At 36.1% G+C, this 20854-nt stretch overlaps 1 protein-coding gene across 1 annotated transcript; it reads right to left on the bottom strand.

Moving 5' to 3' along the window:
- Positions 1-14989: 14989 nt before the first annotated feature.
- LOC129880385 (protein DETOXIFICATION 29-like) lies at positions 14990-20643 on the bottom strand. Its single transcript, XM_055954389.1, has 8 exons — positions 20248-20643; positions 18965-19234; positions 18509-18780; positions 17452-17538; positions 16393-16449; positions 15680-16037; positions 15499-15585; positions 14990-15281 (listed from the first exon to the last, which is right to left on the bottom strand). The coding sequence occupies exons 1-8, from the start codon at positions 20590-20592 to the stop codon at positions 15216-15218; spliced, it is 1542 nt and encodes a 513-aa protein (XP_055810364.1). The 5' UTR covers positions 20593-20643; the 3' UTR covers positions 14990-15215.
- Between the last annotated feature and the right edge of the window lie 211 nt (positions 20644-20854).

The following is a 20854-nucleotide window of genomic DNA, read 5'->3' as shown; positions in this document are numbered from 1 at the left end:
CTTGGGAGGCGGAGGAGGATATGATGAAATGATAACCATACCTCTTTCCCTCTACTCAAGATTAGAGTAGTAAGTTGTTCTTATTCAAGTTAACTAAATTCTTATGTATTCAGTTCATCCTATGTCATTCATATGCATGTATGTTCATAGAAGGTTTGATTTTAAAGTCATGATTCTATGTTAAGTTGAAGTTTTTATTTTACATGCATTTAAGATGTCATATGTTCATGCTGGGTTGCTAGTCCTCTTTTTGTGTCTTTTCTATGATAAGTTAATCTCATTTGAGGATGAATGTTTCTAAGGGGGAGATATTTTAAGACCCCGTAAGTCAGAAAGCTGGAACCAAAGAGAAAATTCTCAAAAACTTGAACTGAACCATGTGAACAAGTCACTCTACGGCTCATAGAGCTTTTTACGGCTCGTAAAGTTGAGTCGTAAAGTGACCATTTTGAACAAGATGGGATGTTGCCTTAGGAGAGGTTCTATGACTCAATAGGATGATTTGTCATCCTGTTGACGGGTCCTACAAACCCCTCATAACCTAAATTCAGAGGCCTTGATTCATAGATTCCTCGATGCCAAGTCTACGACTAGCCAGGATGGGTCGTAGAAGTAATGATGGGTCATAAGAACCACCCATCATAAAATATCAAAGACCCTAGAATTTTCAGATTTTTGGGACCTGCAAGACAAACCTTATGACCGATCTGTAGGCAATTTGATGGGATGTAAACCTTACCCATTCCAAAACTGTAGAGACTTGATTTTATGCTCTTTTCTCAAACCTGCAGGACGAGTCGTTTAGATGACTCGTCATCCCTTTGACGACCCATAGGAACAATTTCGTAGGCTAACATCTGAAGTTTAAATAAATGGCAACTGTGTTTTTTTCAAAGCTCGATTCAATGAACCTAGACACTTTTATGGCCAAGTTCAGAGTCTATAAATATTCCATTCTTCAAATTTCCCTCCTATTCAATTCATTCTCCCAAAATTTTCTAAGGAAAGAACAAAGTCTCTTAATGTTTCTTCTTCAAGCTCAAGTTAGGGTTTCCATATTTCGTCAAGGATTGCATAATTTCAAGTTAAATTATAGATGCCCATGCATAAAGTTGTTTTTAAGCTAAGATCGTGAGTTAAAGATGATTTTATGAGTTGATCATGAGTTGAATAATTTTTAATAAAAGTTTTTATAAGCTAAAATTGAGGATATGATAATGGTCAAACTTAAGATCAAAGATGTTTTAAAGATGGTGATAAGGATAATTCTCACCGAAGTTATAGATTCTTATGAATCACTAATTTAGATGAGCTATTCCAAAATATTTTAGAGATGGATTGATAGGAAGTTACTATTTTTCCCCATTATGATATGATCATGTTTTATAAGTTTTCTGTTGGGCTATTGACTAAGCAAAGAGAGGACTTCTAAGTGGGGATCGATCCGGTAATGCAGATAGTTACCCAAGGGAATCCTAGTAGCAATCTAAAGTCCTAAACTACGTTGCCCGTGTAGGTTGCCTTCATGGCCTAGCTAGTGGATCCACATATAGCACAATTGAGTTGAGTTGAGATGAGTTACCTATGGAGTATGCCCTAGCAAGTTAGCCTACCCTGTCTCGATGCAGGAGTCATCAAATTTCATATAATAACTCGCATGGTCTTAGATGTTGGTTAAAGGTCTTATCCCACACAAGTTGGAGTTAAGTATGAGTTGGAAGTTGAAGTTGTATGATATGCATTGACCATGAGTTTCATATGTTTTAAAATGTTTTTAAGCTTTACTCATGTTCATTATGATTGGTCATGCATCTTAAGACATATTGATTACGTTCTTTTACTTATTCATGCATACCTTACATACTTAGTACATTCAAATGTAATAACGCATATTTTGCCTACATTATCTCTAATGTAGGGACGAACGACTCTCACAACTATTCTATTCGTGGCTAGAGATTTCCCTAGATTCTCAAAGAGTTGGTGAGTCTTCATTCTATTGAGGACATGACTTTTATTTATATTTCTATTGTTTTGACATTCTTCTTTGTTAAGGTGAGCTAGGATGTTGTCTTAAGACCCCATCAAAGACTAGATTACAGGTATGTTTAGACAATTTATGATGTTGTCTGGACTAGACATCTTTTGAGTTGTTATCCCTTAGACCCATTCCCCTATGTTGTTTACTTCTACTTATATTGTCATGTTTCTTTACCTTATGTATATGATGTATGCTAATATGGATTATTCTTGGGGTCCCTCGCATTCCAATCGTCGTGTCGCGGCTTGGCCCTAGATTAGGTCGTGACAGGATCAAAATTTCTAAGTTACTACTCAGACGGTTTCCAGCCCAAATTCCTTTCCCATTATTTTATCCATAATGATGGGAATAGGTCATTACAATAGTTATCAATTTATCCATCACTCATCCCCAAATGATCACAATAGGAAAGTTGGGGTAAGTCAAGAAAAGACCTAAATCATCAAATAATTGCGGATACTTATCTACATGTCCTTCTCGGTTTGCCAAGTAGTTTCCTCAACTGGACGATGCTTTCATTGAATCTTTACCGACTAAATCTCTTTGGTCCTTATCTTTCAAACATCACGATAAAGAATTGCCACCGAATTTTCTACATATTGAAGATTTTTTTCTAATAAGACTGAGTCCTACTTGATGATATAATCTTTATCCCTATGGTACTTTTTCATAATGGACAAATAGAACACTAGATGTACTTCAGATAGGCTAGGTGGTAGAGCCAACCTATAAGCCACTGGCCCTACTCAATCAAGAATCTTTAATGGGCCAATGTAACAAAAAGTAAGCTTACCGTTCTTGCCGAATCACATCACACCCATTGTGGGTGACATCTTCAAAAGAACCTATTCACCCACCTGAAATGTCATATTCCCCACTTGCGATCTGCTTACTCTTTTTGTCGACTTTGGACTGCTAGAAGCTTAGCTTGGATACTTCCTACCTTATCCTGAACATCCCTTACCAAATCAATTCCCAAAGGTTTCATATCTCCAGCCTCAAACCACCCTATGGGCAATCTACATCCCCTCCCATAAAGTGGTTTGAATGATGCCACATCAATGTTGGAGTGATAACACAAACGACATTACCAAGAACTTACAATGCCCATACCGAGTTCTAAATGTCATTTTAGGTACATCCTCAAGCCTAATCTTCAGTTGATGGTAGCCAGATCTTAGATCAATTTTTGAGAATACTGATGCACCCTTCAATTGGTCAAGAAGATCATCTATACAAGGCATCATGTACTTATTTCGAATGGTGTCCCTATTCAACTGTCGATAGTCTATGCATATCCTCATACTACCATCCTTCTTCTTAATAAATAAAACCAGAGCACCTCACAAAGAAGTACTAAGATAGATGAAACCTTTATCAAGGAGCTCTTGGATCGATCTTTAAGCTCCCTTAATTATTTTAGAGCTATTCAATAAGGAGAGATAGAGATTGAGAAAGTTCCCGGCTCCAAGTCAATAAAATATCTACATCTCTATTCGGAGGCATACTAGGCAAATTCGTAGGAAACACATCCTTAAACTCATACACTAAAGGAATAGACTGAATAGAGGGGGATTCGACTTTAACATCCTAAATATGAGCCAAGTATGATAAACAACCCCACCCCATCAGTTTTCTAGCCCTAATAAAAGATATGACCTTAGCCTCAGACTTGTACACCCTTTTCCACTCTAACCTTTTCCTATTTGGGATCTCTAGAGTCACAGCCTTAGTATTATAGTTAAGCACAACAAAATAAGAGGAAAACTAAGTCACTCCTAAGAACACATAAAAATCAATCATATCCAAGATCACCAGATCAACCCAAGTCTGCAAACCTATAAACATAGCAGAACAAGCACGATAGACATGGGTAATGTAACACCCCTCAAAATTTTCCCTAAGATTTGGGCCTTCTTTGTATATGTGTGGGGGCCATCGTATTTATTTCAAAGTATGTGCTTGAGTTAAGATGAGTTCCTGAGAAATTAGGAGCGTTGGAGGTGATGTGGGGTCATTGAGGACCCCTAGGACCGAGCTAAGTCCAAGAGATCCGTTGTGGCTAAGTTTAGGACGAGTTCATGTAAGGGTCGACTTTTAATGACCCTATCTTTTAAAAGGCATCAATCTGGGTGGCCCACGACCTATCAAATTGAAGGTCGTCGAGTCTTCTTTCCAACGCTACCAAGAACGTAAATTTTGGAGTTCGGAGTCAAAAGATATGATGATCCTAAGATGAACTAGCACGACAGGAATTTCATTTTTTAGCCTGAGTTGCAACTGCTGGGGAAATGGCCTTGGCGCTATAAGGGCGCGACGCACCACTATCGCGCCATAAACATGCCTCAGTAGTTTGGTCTCTGGCGCGACGCGCCACTAAAAGTTGTGCAGGGTTTTTCAGGCCAAATTCCCAGAATTCAAAACAATGGGCTTGGCGCTGTAAGGGCGCGACGCACCACTATCGCACCAGAAACATGCCTCAGTAGTTTGGTCCCTGGCACGACGCGCCACTAAAAGTTGTGCAAGTTTTAGGCGTGATTGGCCTTGGCGCTGTAAGGGCGCGATGCGCCACTATCGCGCCAAGGGCATTTTAGCCTATTTTCAGAACTTTTGAGAAGGGGCAATTTGGGAACTTACCCAAATTATATATATGTAACCCTTGGTCTTTTGGGAACCCATTTGACAGCCCCCACTTTCTCTCTAGAAAAGCCCTAGGAGTTCCTCTCTCTTCTTCTTCTTCCCCAAATCCACCTCCAACAAAGGGTGCCTACAAGATTTGAGTCCTCCATTGAAGATCCAACATAAAGGTTTCTTCAAAGTCTTCAAACAAGGTATGTAAGGCTAACCTAAAATATGGATTTATTTCTTCTATATGCCCATAGATGTGTTGGATAGGAGTTGTGAAATAGTTGAACCTCCTAAGAAGGTTTTCTTGAAAGTTTTCCCTAAACTATGGAATGTTTTTAGATACAAATGGTTGATTGATGATTTTAATGACTTGAGTTACTAAATAGTTATTTTTCATATTATTAACTACAAATGTATCTTTGTATATAGATTTATAGGTATTGACGATATTTTTGGACTTGAGTTTTGTTGAGAGTATGAGTTCATGTTTCATTCACATGAACCCAAGATGAGATTTCTTGTCACAAATGTCTTGAGGTTGAGATGGATAGTTGTGTGTATATATGTATTGATTGGAATGAATAGAACGAATTGGTTAGTTAAGAATGTCCATTTGCTTCTATAAAATGAACATAGGACAAAAATAAGGACTTTGGAGTAGATGTTAGATGATTGATGTGATGATGATACTTGACAATGATGTGATGATAATGTTTGATGATGATGTAAATGATAATATATGATGATGATGTTTTGATGACGATGTGAGTGATGACGTGAATGGTGCTTATTTAATATGTGTAGAATGATTGATGTAGAGGTATATTGATGAGGATGTTATTGATGAAGTGGATTGGAGTCTAATGTGATTATGTGATATATGATTTACCTAATTTGATGTGATTGGAGTCTTATGAGCATTTTGAAAATAAATGATTTTGAAACCATTTTTGCATAAACTATTTATACACTATTTTGAGTTTAAAGAGTAATTATTTTCATCTATGATTTGAAAAGAGTTTAAGCATGAGTTGAGTTTGAGAAGTCTTTTAATTATTTTTGAACACGAGTATTTTGAGTATAAGTGAGTTGAGTATTTTTACTTTAAAATGTCGATTTTTGAGATTGTATAGATTTTAAAGAGAAGAGTTTGATGATTTGAGATGAGTCGATTTGAAAGAAGGTCCAATGAGGCCAGATTTGATTGAGTTTTGAAAAGAGTCCAATGAGACTAAATGAGTTGATTTGAAAGAGTCCGATGAGACTGAATGAGCATTTTGAGTATTTTACTCATTTGATAGATATGAGCATATTGAGCCTTGGGAGGAGTATCGAGCACCAAATTGGGTAAGAGTATAGTCCATACTCAAACCAATAAACTACATCGCCAAATGTAGGAGGGGATTGAACCGTTAAAGTCGGATGCTTCTCCAAAATGTTTTTCCTGACATTATAGGACTCGGTTGGATTGGATCCATGATTGGTTGATGCGTTCATACCCTGGCAAGGTATGAACGGATGCGGCAACAACGTCGGCTTGTTGTACTATCACTCGCTCATATGGTGATGGTTGTCGGTTAGAGAAACTCCCAATTGAATGGATTGTGCTTGATCTGATTGGTTTGATTGTGATTGTAGATGATTGAGTTGAATTGTAAGACATTGCATAACTTAATTTGCATATTTATTGAGTTGAGCCCTTTGAGTTGATTGTGAGTTGATTGCATTGATCGGATTTGATTAGATGAATTGTGATTTGATAGTGTATGATTAGACTGGATTAGATTAGATGATAGGTTGATTGGGTTGAATGGAAGGATATATGATTGGAATGGATCGGATCGTATATGACCGGGTTGAACCGATTGGATACGATTGGATTGAATCGGATAATATATGATTTGATTGAACTGTATCGTGTATGATTGGATTGGATTGTATGATGTGTGATTGGTCTTTGTCTTGAAATGTATTCTTACTTTAGACTTATGACATCTTATGTGAGTCTCGCCTACCTTTCTGATTCGAGATAGTTGATCCGATGTTATTCTTCCTTGAGGTATGTTTCATTCTGCCATATTACATACTCGTACATTCCACGTACTAACGTCCATTTGGACCTGCATCGTTTCATGATGCAGAGACAGGTTTAAGAGATCGTCAATAGGAGCACCATTGAGGATCTATACACACTCAGCGTATTGGTGAGTCCTCCTCTATATTCGGAGGACATCGTCTGTGTATTCTTGCATCGAGTTAGCCCTTTTTATTTTGATTTGAGGTAGCCATGAACATGTCATTGGCACCAATTAGATAGTAGTGATAGAGGCTTCATAAACTAGATAGGAGTCGATTGAGTATTTTTATCCTTGAGTTATTCTTGTCAAACTACTTTTAAATGACAAATATTTTAGTTGATATGTCGGCCCATGGCCTTTATTCTTTGAGTTGGATGGATGATTTGAGTTGCCCGCTAATTTATTCTTTATTTTTAAACTTTCCGCTGAATGAATGAATGAACGGATGTGTGATCAGGCTATGTGATTCGCTTGGGAGCCAGAAATGGTTTCTGAGTGCTGGTTACGTCTAGGGTACCCTCCCGGGGCGTGACAGGTAACTACAACAGACTCTCCAACTAGGGTAGAAACATGGATGGGGAATCAAGCATATCACATATCACATCAAAACCCAAGGCAAATTGTATAGACACATAGGATTCAATAGAACTCGGATCAAACAAGAAAGTAGTCATCCGATCACAAACAAGAATAGTACTTATGATTACTGCATTAGACACCTCAACCTCTATCCTGCCCAGAAAAACATAAAATTCTACTCTATCATTCTGATGGATAACCTTCTTGCACTGCTCTTCTACCTGCATTACCATTTACACGACCTCTACAACCTCTCTGATTTTCTTCTTCCCCACCTTGTGGACATTCTCTACATTATTACCTCCGCCTGTCAATACCACTACTCTGGTTTGCTGTTATGTGGGATCAGTCATCTAGGGTGTAGACAATTTTTCCTCATGTGCTCTAAATCCCTATAGTTATAACAACTGCGGTCAAGAGACGGCATTCTGCCAGATGAAACAAAAGCTCCTTGACTATCCTAAGTATGATTCTATTATGGTGTCCCTAAGTCACAACTCGAAGAAGCAGGCATGACTGACTGAATTGGCTGGATTGCAAATGTCGGCCTACTTAAACCTTTGGAGTATGGAGTAAGAACCATTGAAGTTACTTGTATTCTTTATTTCTTAGCAAAAACCTTGGCATTCCCATCCCGCCGAACTCCTTCTACCTTCTTCACAAAGTCTATCAGTTAGTCATGTGAAAAGATAATATATGAAACTTGGGATTCAATCCCTTGATGAACAAATGGATCCTCTTCTTCTCTTAGTCACTAAGTGCATAGCATATCTAGACAAGGCATGAAACTTAGCCTCATAAGTAGCTATAGTCATACCATCACACTCGATAGTCATAAAATCATCCTTATTACGATCTCTCAGTGTTTTGGCACATATTTATCCAAAAATAGGGCATGGAACTGAACCTAAGTGAGGGTAGGCAAAACTGGCAATCGGCATTCCACAAAGGCTCTCTACCACTGCTTTGCTTAACCTTGAAGTTGGAAGTTCACGAACTCAACTCCATGCTGGTGGACTATGACCAACTTGTGAAGTCTCTCATAGAAATCCAGGATTAACTTATAGGCATCCTCACTCTCATAGCCTTGGAATACCGGAGGCTTTAGCTTCAAAGACTTAGTCATTATTTCATGCTCAGTGCTTCATCACTGGGCCTAGAAGTGAATGGAAGAAGGCATCAGTGCCAAATGTTCCATCCATCTAAGGGACTTCAACAACAAAGGATCCAATTGGAGCTTGAGAAACTAGCACTGTAAGAATGGCTATAGTGTTGACTAGCCCACTCAGGAAAGTCATGATCTGCTGAGCTATAGCTGGGTCTAAAGGGGGAAGTCTTGCAGCCTCTATCTCTTATGATCCTCCTACACAACATCTTCTTCCACCTCTACCTCTACATTCTCTTCCACTTCATCTTCAGGTGTAGGAGGGGCCTCATTTATTGGTACATTCTCAGCTTGAGCTTCACCCCTGGCAAGTGATGACCTTCCTCGGTCTCAGCCCCGTCCTCTTCTTCTATCCCTATATCAGCCACTTTCTCTCACTATTGGCTCCTCTTTATTCTTATTAAGAGGAGCTACGAGCCGAATGGGGTATAAACATATATGGGAGCAACAATCATATCAAAAATTATATCAAAACCCTAGGCAAATTTTACTAACACATAATAGTATGTATAACCCAAATCAAATAGGACAGTAGCCATCTGGTCAAATACAAGAATAGTATACGTGATCACTGTATTAGATGCCTCACCATCTATCCTACCTAGAAAAGTATAAAATTATGCCTTGTCATCTTGACGAGCAACGTCTTTGCCTGGCTGTACTACTCCTCTACCTTCATTGCCATTTCCTCGAGCTACATGGCCTCTCTTATTTCCTCCTCTCCCATAGTGTGGATGTTTTCTACCATTATTATATCCTTCTATTGGTACCACTTATCTTGTTTGCTATTGCATTGGATCAGTCATGCGAGGGTGGGGAGAACAACTCGTTATGTGTCCTGGTTCCCCATAATTATAACAATGGTGCTCAAGGGATGACCTTCTGCATAGCGTGAAAGAATCTCCCTGACTATCCTATGTAGGATTCTTCTAAGCGGGCATAGTTGACCGAATTGGTCAGGCTGTAATTGCCAACCTACCTGAACATCTAGAGTAGGAGCTATTAAAATTACCTAAATTCTTAGGCTTCTTAGATAAAGCCTTGGCCTGCCTATCCCGTCTAACTCCTTCTACCTTCTTCATAAAGTCTGTCACTTCATTAAAGAGTTTTACTTGCAGAGGTTAGGTGGACAAACAATAACTGTAACTCAGAATTCAACTCCTTGACGAACAAACAGATCCTTTTCTCCTCTATAGTTACTAACTATGTAGCATATCTAAATAAGGCATGGAACCTTGCCTCATTAAAGGCTAAAGTCATGCTACCCTATCACTTCATTAAAACTTTTACCTGCGGAGGTCAGGTGGATAGACAATAACTATAACTCAGAATTCACCCCTTGACAAACAAACAAATCCTTTTCTCCTCTATAGTCACTAACTGTGTAGCATATCTGGATAAGGAATGTAACTTTGCCTCATTAGAGGCTATAGTCATGCCACCCTATTCAAGAGCCATAAACTCATTCTTATAGAGATCACTCAGAGTTCAAGGCAGATACTTCTGCAAAAACAAGGCATGGAACTGAACCTAAGTGGGTGGAGATACAAATGGCGATAGACACTCTACAAAGGCTCTCCACCACTTCTTAGCTTCACCTTGAATCTAAAAGGTCACAAATTCAAGTCAATACTGATGTACAATGACCAACATGTGAAGTGTCTCAAAGCAGTCCAGGATGATTCATAGGCATCCTCACTCTCAGAACCATGAAACACCGGAGACTTCAACTTTAAAAACATTGTCAGTATCTCGTGCTTAGTTCCAATCAACATGGGGCCCAAAAGTGGAAAGAAAAAGACATTAGTCTCAATGCTCTATTCATCTCAAGGACCATAGCTGCAATGGGATGAGTGACTGGAGCTTAAGCGTCATGCATTGTGGGAATGGATCTAGAGCCAACCAATCCACTTAGAAAAGTCATAATCTGCTGAGCTATAGCTGGATCCAAAAGGGGAAGTCCTGTAATCTCAGCCTTTGCATCCTCCTCTGATTCAACATCCTCGTTAACCTCAACATCCATATCTCTTCCATCTCGGCCTAGTGTACGGGAGGGGCCTCCTTTCTTGGAATATTCTCAGCTTGAGCTTCACACTTGGCAGTGCTGCCCTTTCTTAACCTCTGCCCTATCATCTTCCTCTACCCCTTCCTCGGCCACGTCTTCTTATTTCTCGCTCCTCTTCTGGCTCATTGATTGGAGCTACTAGCATCCATACTAACTCTCCGGTTGGAGAACCAATACTACAACCTAACTAAGAAATACTAATACAAATGGGCATTTAATGATGTGGAAACACATTTAAATTATAATTTAAACTGAGTTTCCATAACTTTAGGAAATTAACCAAACAATCATAACATGTGGAAGTTAACCACTAGAACCAGAAAGTCATTGTACCAAAACTCTACTAAAGGTTTAAAGTAAGGGGATTAAACCCCCCCCCCCCAAAAAAAAAAAAATATAACATGGTTTGAAAGGAATAGTCTAAGTCCAAAAGAAAAGGACTAAAATTGAGAAGAATCGATGATAGCCTGAAAGAACTGGCTCACCCTTGAACTCTGCAAATCAACGATCTCCTAACTTAGCTCTATTAGTAGCCATCTGAAAATACCCTGTACTCAACAAGATAGAGCAAGTGCAATATCAGTACACACAACAACAGTGTACTGGTAGGATCATGCAACCATTCCAGCAACTAAAATATATACAAGTAACCACAACGTAGTAAAAACTGGCATATACAGAAACATATTACCAAATTACCAATTCATGAGCAATATACAGTTTTACAGTGTCAATCACAAATACAAAAGTCAAAAATAGTCCTCTCATGAAACCCATACCAAAACTGTGAGTGTGTAGGCGTGACACCCAATCCAATAGTTAGTGTATCGCATGACACCCATTCTAATATGTACTGGCGTGGTACCCGATCTAATATGTATCGGCGTAACACTCGATCCAATATATATCGGTGTGGTACCTTATCCAATATGTGTAGGCGTGACACTTGATCCAATATATACTGGTATGGTACCTAATCTAATATCCACAATCACAATCACAATCACAATCAACAATGAATAGTTCACATACTTGCACAATCAAGTAATAGGTTTGTTGCATGTAATTAATCTCAATAGTCATTTCATTAAGTTCATTCCATCTTCCCCTATTCACATACATGTATGCAATACTTTCAATGAAATTAATAGGCACATATAACACAGATGGGAAAATAAACCATCACCTACCTCGAAACCAAGCTTGAATCCTCTTAAAGAACCTGAGTTTTTCCTTTTCGGAGTCTCTTCGCTTGTTATTGGTCTAAAACAATTGAAAAATAAAAAAAATCAATAAACAGTGGGCCTGAATTACCCTGATTATATAAAAATTCTAACCCTTGGCTAAGTTCATGATCCCATCACCCAACTAGGGCTTTTTCCACTATTAATTTTAGGCCAAAACCTTCCCCCAAGTTAATTTCTATAGATTGTAATGAATAAGGATCAAATTACACATTAGAGGAATTGTTTACTTACCTTTACCGAATATATTGGTGGAAAACTGAAAAGAATCTACCCTAGGTCTCCCCTTAGCTCTCAAAAACAAAACCGCAAAACTAATTCCTTTTTGGAACTTATACAAGTTAAATCTGGGGAGGATAAAGTGTACGCAGACCTTACTCCTACCAAGGTAGGACGGCTGTTTCCGAGAGACCCTCAGCTCAATAGAAGCATTTTACTGGGTTGTTGTTGTTGTATACAAGTTAAATCTGCGACTAGCCCTCCATAGTGGGACCAACCCGCCATAACAGGAATCATCCCGTCGTGGTAGGTTGCATGGAAATAGAGACTCAGAATTTGAGTCCCAAGCCCCATTTAGTAACACACCCTCAATCCTTGACGTTCCAAAATAACTCTTTCATGTCAAGATCAATTATGGGAGTTCTACTCGCTCGAATTTAATTTTGTAAATTTATACAGGCTCCTTAATGTATTGAATATCAATTCAAATGATTAAATTCATAATTTAATCCCCCATATATTACCGTATTACTCCAAACCTCACCTGACTCGGATTTTGTCCAAGTTTGGACTAGATCAAAAATTTCAAAGTTTCTACTCAGAAGTTTTCTGGATCAAATTCCTTCCCTATTATTTTATTCATAATGAAGGAATAGGTCGTTACATCATCATCAGTCAACACGAAGCCTACCACATAATATAAAGTAAATATTCAGACGAATGCATGCAATAACAAAATGCACCACCCAAATCTTTATCCATATACTTCTACCATCCCAATTACCTGAACTATAACTAGTACACTTGATTCCATCCTCCAACCATATTCCACTGCCAAATCTACCATTGATCAAAGCCTAGTCCTTCTATCACATAGAGGAGTTCCCGAATATGCACCACCCCTACATCTGTTTATCTAGTCTACTGCTCTTACTCAAGCTCTCACGCCAACACCCTGGCCCTTTACCATTTAGTAACCCACTTGCAAAACTGTTGACCTAGAAAAGTTTGGCTTCTCTACATTGAATCAACTACTGGCCCACTATGGCGGGACCTAACCTGCTATAGTGTTCCACTCATAGCGGCATTCACGGAGTCAGAAGCTCCGAAATTATCCCTCAGACCCTCATTATCATTTATAAAAACAGGACCACAACATAATCAAACTCTAAGTCACCAAATCTCAACTTAACAACACAACAACTACTCTCCACTTGATCATCCACAATCTTATACCTAATTATATAAAATAAAATAGACAACCACAATGTAGTCAAACAACTAATACACAATCACATCACGAATATAGCATCACTCGGACTTGCATTTCTTAACTTGAATTAGTTTACATAATGGGCATGATTAATCACAGTTACAACAATCAATTGATTCTCTCAAGAAACCATAACACATACTTGGTTCTCTCATGTCCCCATACCTAAACTGTCAGTGTGTTGGCATGACACTCGTTCTAATAGTTAGTGTGTTGGCGTGACACCCATTCCAATATATACCGACTTGGTACCCGATTCAATATGCACTAGTGTGATACCCGATTTAATGTGTTAGTATGTCAGTGTGACACACTTTCTAATAGTTAGTGTACCGGCGTGATATCCATTTCAATATATACCGGGGTGGTACCCGATCTACAAAAAATCACATATCACAATTACAAACCACAATACAACCACCACACTTGAAGCCACAAGTAAATCAGTAAGTTCATTGTGTGAGATTATCAACATGAAGTATTACGATTAACAATCAAGAACTAGACTATCACCGCTAATCATAAAATAATATACTAATCATAAAATAATCATAATCCACATAGTATATTCCTGCCCTAAACAATAATAATAACACATTAGCTTACCAAACTCAGTGCTCGAAGGCCTAGACATGAATTCTTCCATCAATCTACAATATATTATGCAAAGAGGACAGGTATATAACTACTTGGTTAAGAAAATCTAACCTACCTGGGCGCCAAACTGATGCAGCAAGTAAGTTGTGCCGCTGATGATCTTCCTTCTTCTTCACATTTCTGAAGGATAAATCATCTACTAATAATAATTGTAAGAGTAATTAATAAATTACTCTTCAAACAAATACGTTGGAATTCAAACCCATTAGTTCTACCCTCCAATCTACTCAAAACTCTATATTTTGGAATGGTTAGATCAATTTCTTGCCCCAAAGACATAATCTATCAATACTAATTCAATTTCAAGAGATTTTCAACCTATTGATTTCCCTTTACACCAAAAATTTCATCTAGGTTGACTTTCTACCCCCACCATGATCAATCTAATGTTATTCTAAGAATTAAAGAATTAAATGAGGATTAGATTGATGGAATGACTTACCTTTAAGGAGTAAATCGATGGAAAACTGAAGAAATCGCTCCTCCCTTGCCCTAGCCTAACCTTGGAAGACTTTTGAGAATAAAATAACGTTTTAGATTTGAAAATAGCATTTAACTGCAAGTAGCCCATTATAGTGATCCCGCTATGGCGGCCTAAATCCCGACACAGCGGCCTCAACTCGGACAGTGTTTAATAAAATGGTCATAACTTTTTATTTCAAACTCCAAATGAGGCAAACTTGGTGGCGTTGGAAAAAAGATTCATAGACCTTTAATTTGATAGATCATAGGTCACCTAATTCTTTATAGGCTGAGAGGTATAGTTATTGCAGTTGACCCTAGTTTAAACTTAAGCATGAAACTAAATCGGAAAGATACTTTCAGCTTAACTTTGTGATAGGGCATTGTACGATATGCACTCGCATACCAAGGAATTTGTCCTAACCTTATGACGAATGAGACTCATATAGCTTTATCGCAGATATTTTTAGTAACAACGAAATAGGTCGTTACAAGTGAGTGTTGAGGGTACAATGGGAGGAGGTGGTGAAGTGGGGCAAAAAATATATTTTAAATTTATTTTTTTGACTCAAATCATATAATATTAAACTAATTCTATATCAATTTTATATATGAGGGGTTTAATTTCCAGCTTCCGAAATATGAATAATTTTGTGCAAAAGTACCTTACAATGCTCAATAAGTCAATAGATATTGCGCTGCAGCAGCGTTACATTGAGCAGTCCAAAAGCAACTCAAATTGCCAAAAATTTTGTCACATACATTTGATGGACTTAATTAATGCAATGACTTCCAAGTCAAAGTTTATTTCTCTACATCATTTGCTGGTTCCCCTCCCCACATTTTTATCCTTGCTGCTGCAATAGAAGCCTGCAATTTTCATACTTTGTGTTACAAAACTTGGATAGATAGTGAAGAAGACCAATTAAGCCCAAATAGTGAATGGAAAAGTGGTAGTAGTGAGTCCACTAAATATCAATGTCTAGTATGACTTGTAAAATTTGAGTTTAATTTATATACATTAACAGTATAAAGTTCTATTGTGATGCGTCATTACTACATTCTATTGTAACATGTAATTACTTACCTCTTTGTTCCAGTTGGTTTTGTAAACTATCCGAAAGAGCGCGAATGTCTGAATTACAGTTCCGGTAACCATTCCGTACCAAATTCCCTAACATCATGAACAAAATTGTAAATACGTAGTATAAATAGTTTAAATATTAAAAGGTCTCTACTATGAAACAAAATTGAAATGTTGGACTTACTTGGACACCCATGTTGAGTTTATAGCCAAGAATTAAACCCAATGGAATGCCAAACAAATAGTAACAAGCAATATTGACATAAGCAACCAAAGCTTGCCATCCAGCTCCAATAGCAACACCAGATAGAGCTGGTTGAATATTGTTAACCACTATACAAAATGCTAGTAATGGTGTCAAATCATAAACAAGACGCTTCACTGATTCACTCTCCGTGAATAAGCTAGGGTATTGACTTCGAAAGACAAGTAGAAACACCGATAACAGAAGCCCAATTAAGAATGAAGAGAACACAACCACCACCACTGAAAATTTAGCTGTTCTTGGATGAGCTGCCCCAAGTTCATTTGACACTCGAACGCTGAAACATTTTTTTTCTCATCATCTTAGATGTATGTATAAGACAAGTACTATCGAGTCGTTTGGTAGCTGGTTATAGTTATGCATATAATATTATTTATTTTACATTTTATACTTCATAAAATAATAAGTAGATTCTCTCATAACTTATACGTGTATTAGTTATGTGAGTTTATAAATCGTCAACCAAACGTCCTGTTAATTTTATACATGAATAACTTATTCCTATTTACCTACCAAACGTCATTTAATTAGTTATACGAAAATTAATACATGAATAAGTTGTTTTTTATCCAGCTACCAATAAACGACCCCTATATAATTAATATAGTCATGATTTTGGATTTGCAGCAAACCTTATAGCTGCATTGCATCCAATAGCTGCCATCACTGCCCATCCCAGTATGTTCATGCTGCAATTCCACAACTTTTAGACCAACATGAACTATAAATAAAAAGTTCGTAGTGAAAGGGCAAGAATAAATTTAGGGGTCTAGAGCCTTGGTAAATACTTCTTACCTATTATCCTAAATTTACATCATATTAATTTCACATAATTTAACTTTAGAAGTTAAAAAAATCATATAAAAATGCATAGTTGTTAACTAGAAGCACCTGCTGTAAACAAAATTTTATTATTGCTTGAAGTGTTAATAGTGATCTTTCTAGCACCAATAAAGGTCGTAGTGGAGTGGTAAGTATTCTTTCATCTTTAATCAAATGTTTCGGGTTCGAGACCCCCTAGATATTAATTTGCCTTTTTAGGGAGTGTTTTACCCCATAATGTTGGACTTCCCAATGCGAATCTGAATTTAGTCGATGTCCAATCAGGTACCATGAAAAAAATGATCTATTTGTGACATCCAATAAATTAAATTATTACTTCTAGGAGTATAGTACTTGTAATAATTAATTAAGGTAAGTACTTGAGCAACAACCTCTGGATATTGACATTTAAACTTTCGTCTAAATGGTTGATATATACAAGTACTTATAACAATTAGGTATATTAAATTTCTTGTCGCTCTGCCGTATCAAAGTTTGTTTTTTCCTCTTAACGTTAGTTAGCTGTAAAAGACGACTGATGAAAATGACATTTATTAATGGAGTAATTCTCTGGCAAATACTTACCAATTGAATTTCTCAAACATGTGGGCTATTAGAATTATTAATTCTTTATCTTTAATTACTTTCCACCTACTCCAAAGTAAAGGACAAAGTGTGGGACTGTCAAACAATAATTTATTTGTCTAATCTAGCCACTAAAATAGAATAGTTTAGTATAGCATAAACTATAAACAATATGAAAAAAGAAATATATTATATTATGACAAATAACAATAAATAAATATTATAAAGGGTTCAACTCTATTATGAGGAGACAAGATATATCAAGTGATTTTGTGTGCACTCACCAAATGGACAAGGCATCAACAGCGACTTCTGCGTTCTTTAAATAACCAGCGAACAGGACTAACGCCATAAAGTACCAAGTCTCCAAGCTGCAAAAGTATATTTATTACTATTATAATTAGTACTAATCAGAAAGTTAGAAGGAAAAAACTATAATTTTATTAAATTAAGCCCCTTAGTGGTCGTTCGGCAATTGATTATAGTTATGTAAATATTAATAATGTAGAAATTAGTTATGAGTGAATCTATATATTATTTTATAAATATATTCGTTACGTAGAGATTTGTTATTCATGTATTAGTTATTTTATCTTCTATCATGCATAAAATAATACATAAATTCTCTCGTAACTTATACATGTATTAGTTATACGGATTTCTAAGTTGTCAACCAAACATCATATTAATTTTATACATAAATAATTTATTTATTATCTACTTGGTTATACAAAAATTAATAAATGAATAACACAAACGTACTGCTGGGCGGCGGGCGAGGTTCATGATATTATCTCATTTGAACATTTTTAAAAGGAGTATACTTTTCATGTAAGGAAAGCAAATAGAATAAAGAAAATTTATGGTAGATTGATTTTGTGCATAATTGCTCTTGTCATTCTCTCAAAGATAATATAAATTGCAAAAAAAAAAAAAAAAGATTCCCAAATACATGTTCAAATTTGGACTCTACTACAAAATATGTGTCTTGGTCTTACATGTCTATCAGCTATATGTATATGGATGATAAACTTCTCTTTCATAAGAGTATTTTATATTTATATTTTATAATTATAAAAAATCCATCTTGGTCGACCAAGGATAGAATTGTCATTTTACACTTATTTTAAACATATTTTTTGAGTAGAGTGACTATTGAAAACAACTTTTCTGTTGTATGAATTAAAAATAAAATCTGCGTATTACCTTTCTTAGACTCAACTTATTGAGATTATATTTAATATATTTTTATGTTAATCTTAAAAACAAGATAAGTAAGTTTTAAGTCATCAAATTGTGGGAGAATAAAGGAGAAAATGAAATGTCGATAATATTACTAACCATAGCATGACAGCAGAGGCAAGAGATAACCTAACAAATTCCCATAGATTAAGGAAAGCCTTCCATGAGAAACCTGACCATGCTTGTCCACAAGTCCCACTAACTATATATACCATTTGCGCCACCACTATAAACCACCACGATGAATTCAACACCACCGCAGCACCGACGAGTCCCCACCCAAGTTTTATCATAAACAACCAACTAAAAAATGTATGCAAAACCAAAGCTATTGCTGCAATCCATGCCATCACCATAATCTTGCTTTGTGCCTAAAAATCACAAAAAAATAAATTTTTCAACTCATAATGGTATACAACAACAACAACAAATTCAGTAAAATCCCACAAGTAGAGTCTGAAAATGATAAAATGTACGCATATCTTTATCACTCCAACCCATAATGGTATATCTATTAAATCTAAATTGTGAATTCGTCTCGTTAATTTTAATTACCTGCAAGAATTTGGCTATTGGAAAATTCATGGCATATGCAAATAATTGAGGTATCATATATAAAGCCATTTTCCCTGCTTCTCGTGATATGTCCTCTGTTTGTCCAATCAATCGAAGAAATTGGGCAGCAAAAATGTAAAGTAACATCAAGATTACTGCTGTTGTATTGAGAATAACCCATGATCTTTGCATGTACACTCCTAGCATGTCAATTTGTCCTGCTCCAAATGCTTGTCCACATAGTGTTTCTAGTGCACTTCCCATACCCAACTGTCCATACAAAACAAGAAAAAAAAAATCGAACACAGATTGAATGAATATCGAGTGTAACTCAATCCGAAAACCTAATTAATAAGGTAAAGATTTCTTAAGATCGGAAACAACTATTCAATGAATATCCAACGCTCAATACTCTGCACATCGAGGATTGGATATCTGATACATGATGGCCCAACATTAGAGGCGGAGCTAGTGTATCTGTTACAAATTATGCCGAATCTAATAACTTTGGTTCAAATATTGTATTTGTATTGAAACTTTATTAAATATGTACAAATTATTAATTTAAAATTTAATAAGTTATATATATATATATATATATATATATATATTTCAAACTCTTATCCCGCATTTGCAACATAATATGGGCGCCTAACATGATAAACTATGTGAGGTATGAAATTTATAGTCAATATTTGTCTCTCAAGTAACTTCCAAGCCACTAGCATGTAGAATAAAATAAGGATTTAATATAATAATACAAAAACAAAATTGTATTTTGTTTAGAAAACAAAAAAGTTTTGGTACCTATTCAAACAAGATATACAAATCAATAGGTTGAATGAAATCTCAAAGAATCCTGTGAAAGAGGTAAAAAGGGAATCTTTGTTTAAGGACAAATCTCTTATTGCTATCTATTGAACATGAGATAACTATTCATTTTAGATCTGTCCTCAGAATTCATTGAATATATACTTGCTATCAATTTAAACTAAATAAATTAAAAATTCATAAATTTTAATTCATGATTTTCTGCATCTACAATAATAATATGGGGCTCTAATATGATAAATTGGTCCAAAATTAGATGAAACTTGTATTCAATCTCTGTCGTTTCAAGTAACTTTCTTTTTCAACAATTAATTTTAAGATGAACAAAATATTCCAATAACTAAGACATGTAATTTGTGCTATAAATCTTACTGATTCAATCAAAATATCAGTGAGAATAAGTACCGAACATTTTCCAATAATGAGCATAGTCAAAATAAAGAATTACATACCATGACACCAAAAGAGAAACCGGCGATGACAGAGTTTTCAACAGAAACTGCAGCAAGTTCAAGAGTGCCAACATGTCCAGCAAATGTTTGTGTAACAGCTCCAAGAGAGTACTGACAAATTGAGGTGAAAATAGCTGGACCAGCAAGGTACCATAATTTTTTAGATTCAACACTAAACTCTCTAAAGAAATCTTGAATTCCAGTGATGGGAGGAATATCATCAGCATCAGCAACAAAAGAACCAAAAGAAGTTCTTATGAGATAATTACTATTATTATGATCAGCTGTACTGATTTCTGTTGGTGAAAGAAGAGGTTCATTTTGCTTAGAGTTGTGGTTTTCCATTGGAGGGATAAAATAAAACAGACTGATTGTTGTATGGGGATATTATTTGTAAATAAATATATATATATATATATATGGATGGATATACACCTAAGGATGAATAATGAATTGCATGAAGTTTCTTAACTTATATGACACTATATATCTTTTGTATTTTATTGTTTCCTATCGTACTCTTTTATTTTACTTTTGAAAAGGATTTATTCTATATTCATTGATATTTAGTGTAAAAAAGTCCTACACCATTTCTGATTTTTACTAT

Source organism: Solanum dulcamara, chromosome 2, assembly GCF_947179165.1.
Source record: "Solanum dulcamara chromosome 2, daSolDulc1.2, whole genome shotgun sequence".
NCBI lineage: Eukaryota > Viridiplantae > Streptophyta > Magnoliopsida > Solanales > Solanaceae > Solanum > Solanum dulcamara.
Note: the sequence above shows the minus strand (reverse complement) of the source record. Positions and strands in the feature narration are given on the sequence as shown.

What these genes read in the sequence shown, in the direction of transcription:
- LOC129880385 (XM_055954389.1), bottom strand. Translation starts at nt 20,592, where the DNA reads ATGGAAAACCACAACTCTAAGCAAAATGAACCTCTTCTTTCACCAACA. An exon ending in GTTGATGCCTTGTCCATTTG is followed by an intron (nt 16,450 to 17,451) that starts GTGAGTGCACAC and finishes GTGGAATTGCAG; the next exon opens with CATGAACATACTGGGATGGG. An exon ending in GGATGCAATGCAGCTATAAG is followed by an intron (nt 16,038 to 16,392) that starts GTTTGCTGCAAA and finishes AAAATGTTTCAG; the next exon opens with CGTTCGAGTGTCAAATGAAC.